We start from the raw sequence: 10,934 nt of genomic DNA, 5'->3' as shown, positions 1-10,934 counted from the left end.
TTTCACTTAGAAAGTAAATGAAATTGGAGCGTACAGTCGTTCGGTATAAGTTAGGTATTTAATTGTATAGATCGACTGAAGTGAAACCGAATTTGCTGTCGATTTCAGATCATGTTGATCAACTATTGCTTTCAATTTTATCACTTTCAATCAGTCTTACGTAATCCGATGTCACACCTTCCCGTCGTTTTGAGCAATTGTTTTTATTGTCGAAATAATTGTCATTTTATGCAGTTTGTGCTGCAACGATGCTGACGTGTATCTTTTCACAATATTCTACTTTCCTTATTTGTATTTGATAAACATTCAACATAGAATATCAATGAAAGTTGCTTATTGTTTTTTTTTTTTTGCTGTAATTAACCTTTTCGTTAGAAATAGACAATTAACTTTACCGATTTGCGGGTGTCGATATATTGTCCAAATACTCGAAATCTGCACCGGACATAGGATACCCGGTGAGCACCCAGCCGTTGTCGATGCAGTCCTTCAAACAAATCAAACTTGAAACTTGCAGTGACGGCTATAATTACTAATGCTGTCTTTTACCCGAGGGTGCAAGGGATGCATGGCATTCGGGCCGGGAACAGGGATCAAGGGTGTGAACCCCTCATCCGCCAAAAAATATCACCAGAAAAAGGAGCGCCCAATTTTAAAAAAGAAACATTTTTTTTTTTTTTAGAAATGGCGTGCAGACTGCATCTCGCTCCCCGACGCGAACTCCAATATGATTAAGACTATAAGTGAATGAATGAATGTAAGATGGAATAAAATTGGCAATCAAATGAATGAAAAATTATAATAATCTATCAAACCCGTTCCATAAGCCGACGCTTCACAATTTCAGCTTTAGTCTGCACGCTGACGCCGTACTTGCGCAGCTTCTCGCCAATATCGTCCTTCTTCTCCTTAGCTTCGGCGAATAAATCTTCGAAATGCACTGGAAGCCATTTGGCAGTTTACGCAATAGTCGTGACAAGGCATACAAGGCAAATCCATGTCGCAATCGGTTAAGGATATCTTTAATCATTAGCATTACTATTTGAACTACATTTTACCTACTTACCATCTGGTTCGGTCTATTTAGTCACAATTCGCTGATCCAGGAATTCCAGGACTTACAAAAAAATAATCTAATTTAATGCCTAAGCAGCTGACAACACAAACCACATACTATTTTCTTAATAATAGTACATTTATATTTTTAGTTACCATACACCAATCCAAAATGTTTAGCAAGCGTCATAGCCTGTGAACGCCTGCCGGAGCCCCTGGGCCCTATGATGAGCACGCGGTACACGCCAGGCGCGCCGACCACGTGGTGTCCCTGCTTGGGACCTTGCGCCCCGGCTGCGCAAGCGCGCACCCCGTTGAAACATTTTGTCGCGACTTTGTCGAGGTCGTCGTCGGGATCTACGTGGACTTCCTGTTAGGACATAATTTACCATTTCACGTTGTGACCAATTCATTAAAAAACTTTAGATCACTTATTTAAGAACACACTATGCATGGTAAGTTCTACAAGTATAAATGCAGATTGCTTAAACTACACAAAGAAGTCTCGAACTAAGAATAAGTTACAAGTTCTGTGCAGTGGCTCTCTACTACCTTCAAGGTAGCCTTATAAGCAAACTTGAGCCCTTCGAAGTCCTGCTGGAAGAAATTCTGGCGCGAGTGCGTGCGTTGTGCGCGGCTGCTCGGGCGCCGGCGTCGGCATCAGCACCAGCGTCACCGTCGGCAGCACACCGTCCTGTTGCAGGCAGCGCGCCTCGCGCACCGTGCACGGGTGATCTTAAAGATAACTAACTCGTTACAAAGAGACACTACCATTAAAACAAACGATATCATTAATATGAAGGATCAAATAATAATCAGACCGAGCTTTATAATTATTCAGGCCTCAGGAGAATAAAGGAAAGGCGCTATAATGTATAACAAGATGTATTTTCGATTTATGTTTTAACTTTGAAAAATAAAACATGAGTCTAACAATTTGTTTAGTCATTACAACAATTTACATAATTGCTATTGTTATTTTAGAAGGCTCCACGCACGCAAAATACTGCGATCTAAGCATAAATGATTCTGACTGGCTGATTCCGTTAAAATGATGCCGTTTCCAAATTAGATTTTGAAGCATATACCTCATATCGTGTAATTTTACTCCACAAAAAACATTTTTTTGGGTGCCTCACCTATTAGGTATACCTCCGGGCGATTCCTTGTTAACCAAATTTCGGCCACGTCGGCCAATCTCAACGGAGATCAGCCAGGTATGTAGGAGTTATTATAGTGCACGCGTGTGCGCAACACACAGGTGCGCTCTCTGTTCCTTCACGCTCATAGTCTGGTGAGATGACAAATCCGACATAACCGGAGAGAGATCAGGCGCAGGACCAACGGCTTTACATGCTTTGCGAGGCACGGGGTATCACATCGAAATCTTCCTGAATCCGAGGTGTGACTGAGTAATTTTAAAGATGGAAAACCACGTCAAAATTATTTTGGCCCGACCCGGATTCGAACCCGAGGTAACAGCGCGGTAGTAGTATTTCTATGGTATACGACAACTACACCGCTAAGGCAGTCAGCCTCTGTGCAGTGTGTACGAATGAATTTCAACTTATCTAAATTCTATAGGTAATCATTCGTTACCAAACATGAGCCAACCGGCCTGTGCAACGGGTTCCTTCTCTGTCAGCATCTTGGTGACTTGCGACATCAGCACCGGCGACACGCAGCCCGGCACGTACTCGTCGTGCTACGCGGTGACATTATTACATTACTTGAACATAACTTATGCGTATTTATTGTACGTGCTAACATTTGCAAGTAATGCATATTATGTATACTTATTGATTGAAGTTCTGTCAATCAATCTCATATAATAATGAGTAATACATCCAATTATATATAATACATAAGATTTATTGGCAATATATCAATAATACGTCAATGGAAATAAACACAGATTAAATACAGTATATGCTCGTATAGAATTTGAGCTACTTGTCTCTTAAGGAAAATAAAAAATATTTTACAAAATCAAGGTGGAAAAGTTTAAACTGACCGTTTAGTTCCATTAGTTTGTTTGTGTTGGTTAGTTTTAGAACAGGCTGAGCGACTTGAAATGAATTTCATATTTTACCTTCTCGTAGCGATCCATCACCACTCTACGGGTGATGACGAAAAATCCGAGGTCTTTGATCATCTGCTTAGCGAGATCTTTAATATCTGCATGAAAAATGGCTCAAAATATACCATAGTAAACGAAGATTAGTAGTAACAATACACGTTTGCGATAGAGTGGGGCAAACACATGGACACGTATCCAGATTACGGTTTTGTTTTAAACATTCCAAACATAGGACAATCCACCGCACACGGGTCGACTAATAGCAGAATAAAATATGTAATTAAGTAATTAGGTTCTAACATCAAATATGTCCATCGTATGCTGCGTCGGAAGTATTTTATATGACATTGTATGTATTTCGTGTTTCCTAGCATAATGACACAGGAAATAAATAATCACATGCATACAACAGAGTATAAGTTTAAAAATGTGTTATTCAAACAGTTTATTTACCAATCCATTTCAACTGGGGAGAAACAAGTAAAATGACCCTGTCGATATCTTTAGAGCAATGTAGTTGGCGGCCGACATACACCTTCATGTGCTTCAGATGATCTTTCGGTAAATTAACGACTAGGTCTTTCACCATATCCTATAAAGTATGTGTTTCCGATAAATAAATACACCGAAAATCTCAGAAATCTCAGAAATCCCATTCCGTTGGGAATGGGATGGATTTCTGAGACGGATATCGAAGGTAGGTTTACAGAATTTGATCTAAATCCAACTTTAGCTGCCTACGCTATTTTAAAATTGCGGTATTCCTTCGTGTTTATCGTTATTTCTCGCTTACTTCTACACTGAAGAGATTTTTAGGTTCCTATTAAGAACCTTAAATTAGAGCTGTCCATAATAACTCTAAAGGCATGAAAATCCTTTAATCCTTAGGCAAGTCATGAGCGTGTTAAAGAAAAGTTGTAGCCACTTATTATCTTGTGGTACTCTCTGCCGAGATGCAGTACATAATAAAAGATGACTTTTTATTATTATCATTTCAGTAGAGAATTTTATGAAAAATATTAGTAAGCCGACTTACTTTGAATATTTTGTAAATTCTGTATTTTTCGAGGTACGGTACAAAACTCTCGGGCATTGTTAGCGGTCTCTTCGTAGCATCTGTTTCAGTCATTTTAAAGTAATAAATTACTTGTTTTATACACCAGTTTACGATATGTTGGCTATAATAATTACAGTAAATGAACAAGGAGACATGATAATGCCAAAGAGAATTGTATGCAAAGAGAATATAATGAAAATATATATATTACAATTCTCTTTGATGAAAATGCTTGAATCTCAGAACCAAAGAGAATTATAATATATAGGAACTAGTACTCTGAGACTAGTAAGGCCCAGAGCTAGTACGTACTCTTGTGCGTACTTTTGTCACGCGCAACTTTTGTCATACCTGCTCATAATTCATTGAGGACGTGCTAATCTTATAATTTTATTAAGCCTATAGGCTAAAGGGCCATTAGCGGTTGGGTAAAATAGTTATTTGGGATAAGAAAACTGCATAACTTCTAGATTTAGGAAGGAATCAAATTTTTGTAGAAAACCCGTGTCAAAGTGTTTCAGTTGCAAGAACGTAGTTCCCTTGCCATATTTTTTTCTCATTACACAGCTGATAAAAGCCGTCACGGTATGATAATGATGACATCTCACATGTGTTTTAGAGGTTATGTTTATGATGTGTTTACGTAACAAACGATTTCTTTTAGGCTTTACCGGCTTGATGCGGACTTCGGAACAATGTGATATCAGGTCAGATGTCACCGATGCTAGCCGATAGCATGATCAAGTTGTAAAACACCATGTGATGCCGACGCGAGTAGCTCGGCCCGAGGTCACTGTTTTTTTTGCTCTAATTGCAATAAAATTGCGTCGTTGAGATCGGCCAGTCGCCGATCGGCGGTCTGATGCATAGTATCCGTGTTTGTAGTGTAGTGAATAGAATAGTTGTAAGAATGGTTTCGACTAAGAATAGTTATGAGGTATGTGAAATGAAGCATTATATAAAATTTAGTTTTGTTTTATGAGACTTGTGTTTACTAATAGTTAATGTTTGTACAGGACGCAGTTGGTAAATTAAACAAGTTGCAGTCGAATAAATCGACAATAGAACAGATAAGGAAGGAAAAGGCTGGACATGTAAGTATTTTCTTTCATTAAGTATTGCATTTCCTTGTGATAAGCAAGATTATTATTTTCTACCACGTCACTACTCACTATAGACAATAAGCGGTTGTTAATTATTATATTACGTTCAAACCATAATGTTAGAAATAATAAATAAAAGATAGTAAAAATTAATCCAGGTACTCACTGAATAAAAAAACATATATATTTTCTGTAACTCTACATTATCTCTAATAACATAACAGGCGTAATTAATTCAAAAGAATCTAATTAATCTAGCAAAAGCTATCCAATCCAATTGTTCTTACATGAAGTGAAGTTTCTTGAGCCACAAAAAATTTACACAGGAAACAGTTCAAGGTTGCATTCTATAGTAATTCTTTTACGTTTTACCCATTTACTTAATTAGCTTAAGTCTTATCAGTTTCATTTATCATGTTTTGAATTCAATCAACACAGTATTAATAAAGAAAACCTTCCTAGTTCCAAAATATTTTTTTATATGGCTTTACACGATATATTACATTGATTGCAAGTGCCTTAAAAATATTATAATTATACTGACTGTATGCTTGTTTAAGAAAAAATTGCTATTAGAAGTGTGTAATAAATTATAAATTATAATGAATATAATTTATAGTAACTTGAAGAGCTTGTAAATACTATTAAGGTTTATACTATTTAAATAAAAAAGTATTGCCTAGCTTAACACTCTGCATGGTATATTTGTTATCCAAAAATATATATTATTTTTCTTTCTCGGTATTGATACAATGATATGTTAAAATCGGTGACAGCTTCATATACCTACTTTTTAATATTGTAGTTCTGATACTACTACTTCTAATAAACATGCAGTAAAAAGTCTATAATAAAAGTAGGAATACGCTTTCTTATCAATGAAATTCTTTACACAAACTATCGTGAACTAATTTTGTTTTCATTCACAAAAGTATATTTGTGTTTTTTATTCATAAGAATTTAGGCACGGTTCAAATTCAAAGCCAAGTTCTATTAATATCCGTTGAACCATTTTGGTGGCAGTGTTTACCAACTGGTTAAACTAAATTTATTTAAAATAGAATTACTCTGAAGTGATTTCTTAATATTATTATTATTAAATAATGCGAAAAACCGGTTATGCACGAATCGGAATCATACAATGAGCTTTCTGTGCAATTTTTTTTATTATTGTTTAATATTCTGTCCAAATATTACAACTTACTACTTATTATGGTTTAAAAATTCATTTAATTTCGCCTAGTCGCCAAATTTCGAAAACTACGTATTTAAGTAGTACTTAATAATATTCCATTGGCAATCTTTGGATACGGAACCCTATAAATAGCTATTCTGTAATCATCTCACTCACATCCATAGATTAGTTGATGACAGTTTGCGACACATGATGGCATTAGGGCCGATCTTAGAAATCATTATGAAATATTTTCGAATACTATTAGCTCGCGGTGAAATCAACAATCTCCATGTGGAAATCGTTTCCACACAGTTGCATAGCCAATTATATGACATTCAATGGCGTTACTTTCGGATTTTGTTTCCGCTTCTGTATAAGTAATTAATTATGATTTTTAGTAGTCTATTTGTCTTGTATTTTTGTGTATTTTTGTGAAAAAAAAAGTGGGCTGATGGTAGGAAATATTTTATATCCGCCCGGATAGCGACTACCCTACACAAGGTGCTAAAACCCGCCGTAGTGGCACACGTCAGTGTGTCGCGTTCAGGAGATCACCCATGTGTATATCCGGTTTCAACAGGACGGCATATTTATGTCGACTGCGGAATAATCATCTCTCGTCAGTCGACATTCTATTGGACCTCACTNCACTGACCATCAGGTGCAGTTGAATCATGTTGCGGTGACCGTANANAAAAACTTCTCGCGTGCAACTTGGCAAATGTAACCAGCGATAATTTTATAAATCGCTGCTATATTTTTTGTAATGTCTATCATGTTCGAATACGTAGCGTATGATTATAGTATAGACTACGTGATTCGTCTATGTTGACATAAATTATTATCTAAAATTACATGAATCTTCAATTCCGCGGTAAAAATTGAAGTAATATTATCTGTTAGTGCGAAGGTTACCAATCTTTTTGGTATACACGTTTATTTATAAATCAATATGTTGTATTCCTGATCTATGTTATAAAGTAAGGAGCTAGCTAGGAGAGTTGTCAAATAATAATTTTTGTTATATGTGATCATTCGTTAGTAGCAAGAACTAGTAGTAATATCATAATATGTAGATAGGCTAAAAATCACAAAAAGTTTAGACTATATATCTGTAAATGGATAACAGACGTGTTTTTACTGAGAATCGAGTCATATTAGTCCATTGATAATTCATTTATGCCAATGCGCCATTCAAAATGCTGCTACACGTGACGTCATTCGTATTTGCATGATACGATCGGTGATACACCGCGCCGTTTCTAAGAAGGAATATTAAAGTTTTGAATCACATGGTTCTTATTCCCGGTCACAAGTTATTTTGTCAGTTTATAACAAGCACGTACCTAACATACATACCTGTTATAAAATATGAAATTGGCAAATGTAGAGAAGACTATTGTACGCTAGTCGCTAATATTACGAAATTACCATAACAGTTACACTGACATAGAAAATAAGGCCCCAGGTGTGATTTAATAAAAGTCGTTCCTTGAAATGGTGTGGAAGCGCGCGTACTGCGCATAACTCATAGCATGCAATACCTTATTATTCTTACTTCCTGCCTCTATCGCACTTCAATGGGCGACGGCGCACAATTCTTTCCGCATGATGCAAAAACACAGTTTCTGGGAAACTCGTGTTTTATAGAATTCCTCACGAACCCATCACATTGTTATGAAAGCTATGTAATACGTTATTGATTTATTTTGACTGCCTCGGTGGCGTAGTTGTGTTGCGTGAACGGTACGACACCGCTGCAGTTCCGGGTTCAAATTTCGGATGGGGCAAACGATATTGAGGATTTCTGTTCACTCTCAGCCCGGAGTCTAGAAATAGTACCGATATAGCTTCGTCCCCTATTTCTTGATGGGACGGAACTCAAATGGCGAAAAGTTGCCATCCTGGTTGTATCTCCGCTTACGCCTTTGGAGATAAACGCGTGGTGTGTTGTTTGTTGTGTCTAATTTTGTCTAAAACTATCGATATTGAAAGGGTAAAATCCATAAAAGGAAACCTGCATAAGGTTTCCTCACGATGTTTTCCTTCACCGTTAAAGCAAGCGATAATTCACAAAGAATACACACATAATTTTAGAAAAGTCAGAGGTGTGTGCTCGGCAGTCGGTTCCAACTAGACTATCGCCACTTGTATAAATAAAGAGAAGTACTTTGTGGCAACTGGGATAAGACCGGCTAGCCTTCGTTTCTAAAAATGCATGAATCGAATCTAAATAATGAATAATGTTTTACAGGATAAAATATTTCATTTCATTCTTGGTCTGTTATCGATCATTAAATGTATTTACTAATTAAGCGATCGTACTTTATAACGATTTCAATGCATTACGAAAGCCGTTAAGAATGAATCGCGTGTTTTGGATTACTTATTTCATTTATCGGGATAATTAGCAAAATTTTACGCTCTAGATAATGTTTCTCGTTGTTTATTTTGTGCTGCCCTCCTAAGGCCTTATTAAGCATAATTATAGTGTCTTACAATAATATATCAATTAATTATACCTAGAGTATTATAACACTCGTAGTTATTATATCTGGTCAGAGATGTTTCCGTTACCTTTTGGTCACTACTTAAAATTAATCTTCAAGATTATGTTTGTTTTTATATCAGATTACTTCCTACACCTACTGTGGCCGAAGTGTCTCCAACTAACAGGGCAGTAATAATGGCCTAATCGGTCGAAATATTTCCCCTAAATTCATGATCGCCATACAAGCTTTGATCACGTTGTACATATATTTTTTGTTTATTTTCAGAAATGCACAAATGTAGAAGACATGGAATATTATTTGAAGAGGACGGGTGTGTCTCTATCGAAATTGGACGAAATGTCTGTGATACACGTCGCCGGGACCAAAGGGAAGGTAATGTATTAAATTCACCAGATCCAGTGGACGCCGTGGGGAATCCAATAGATCTGTATAATGTTAGGGACTAGACCCGGCGGTCGTCTCGATACAAGCAATTAACTTACGCTAACTTAATTTCGGGCAATTTTTTGATGTCCAAAATATTTATTTTTATTGAAATTTTAAATTACATAAATAAATTATTTAGAAAGCTGTAGTACAATTTCCCATTACATTAGCTAATTAATTTACATTAGCGGAAATATAACAAGTATAGTCCTGCAAGTTCCAAATTTTGCAGAAGGCTGGTTATCGTGACTGTTTACACGTCAAAAATGTCTTTTCTTGCTAATCTAAACCCCGCTTTACAATACTGCAAATATAGCCAAAATACACTAATCATGTATGGTCATTTTAGGGTTCAACAAGTGCGATGTGCGAGTCGATACTCCGTCATCACGGGTTCCGCACAGGGTTCTACTCCTCGCCGCACCTCGTGGCGGTCAGGGAGCGGATACGGCTCGACGGGAAGGTCGTCTCCGAGGAACAGTTCGCGCATTACTTCCACGAGGTTTACGGGAAACTGGATGCTAGTAAGGTAGTTGCATTGTAAATGTAATATTAACACAGTAAACGATCATTTTTGTTCGTAACACACTGGGAATTCATACTTATAGAGGCTTGGTTGGTACACACTTGGTTGTTAGCCCGTATTCGTGTGCATGAAAGACTTTACTCGAATTCGGGCACCCGATGTATTTATTACATTACTTCTTCGGAGAGCGACACTACTCAACGTGACGAAGTCCGAAGTACTGCTTGACAATTGAAAGGAAAACTGCGTCAGGTAACCAAAACGAAAGTGGTTCGAATAAGGGCGTACTCGACTGCGTTCATTTACATTTAGTTGTTTGTCCGAATTTTATAATCGACGGCAATCGAATTTGAGCTAACGACCAAGTGTAATTGGGTATTTGACATAGTAAAGAAATAAATAAATTTGGTATTGAACATTATATAATTTAAGGTGTTAATTAAGAATATTTGACTTAAATTACAAATAAAAATTATTTAATATTTTATTTTCCTAAATAAAAATAAGAGTTTTTGAATCTGTGCATCATTAACAAGAAACGTCTCAAGCGAGCAAGACTAGAGAACGTGACGTCACGATGTATTATATGTAATGTCTTGTCTATTGGTCTTGTAATTCCCAAAAAGATTTTGGCGCGTTTCGCATGTTTCATTAATATTTATTTGATTATTTTGTGTCCAAAGTGCACTTCACCGAAAAACAAACATGGAAATTGGTTTTATTCAAGCGGACAGTGCAAATTTGCCAAAAATTGTGTCTTTTATGATCGCAAATTTCTTTGCCTCAAACTCGGACTTTTGTTCTGCAGAATTGAGGAACGTGAAAACTTCATTGTAAGTACAAAACTATCCTTTTCTGATATTTTGTTCAATTCACAATAGATTACAGTTTGATTTATGTACTTAGCCTTATTTTGTTTTGCTATAAAATAACCTTCGTGTCATGCATATGATAGGTACATGTTTACTTTGTAGACTATAAATACAAATAATACAT

General features: G+C 36.5%; 1 protein-coding gene and 1 pseudogene across 1 annotated transcript; one reads left to right on the top strand and one right to left on the bottom strand.

Moving 5' to 3' along the window:
- Positions 1-395: 395 nt before the first annotated feature.
- Positions 396-4,371, bottom strand: LOC119192961 (annotated as a pseudogene).
- Positions 4,372-4,567: 196 nt separating this feature from the next.
- On the top strand, positions 4,568-9,971 carry LOC119192962 (folylpolyglutamate synthase, mitochondrial-like). The gene is made up of 5 exons (XM_037446687.1): positions 4,568-4,778; positions 4,858-5,130; positions 5,210-5,287; positions 9,251-9,358; positions 9,762-9,971. Exons 2-5 carry the CDS (start codon positions 5,056-5,058, stop codon positions 9,954-9,956), a joined length of 456 nt encoding a protein of 151 aa, XP_037302584.1. The 5' UTR covers positions 4,568-4,778; positions 4,858-5,055; the 3' UTR covers positions 9,957-9,971.
- The last annotated feature ends 963 nt before the right edge of the window (positions 9,972-10,934 follow it).

This window comes from Manduca sexta, unplaced genomic scaffold (assembly GCF_014839805.1).
Source record: "Manduca sexta isolate Smith_Timp_Sample1 unplaced genomic scaffold, JHU_Msex_v1.0 HiC_scaffold_3446, whole genome shotgun sequence".
NCBI lineage: Eukaryota > Metazoa > Arthropoda > Insecta > Lepidoptera > Sphingidae > Manduca > Manduca sexta.
Note: the sequence above shows the minus strand (reverse complement) of the source record. Positions and strands in the feature narration are given on the sequence as shown.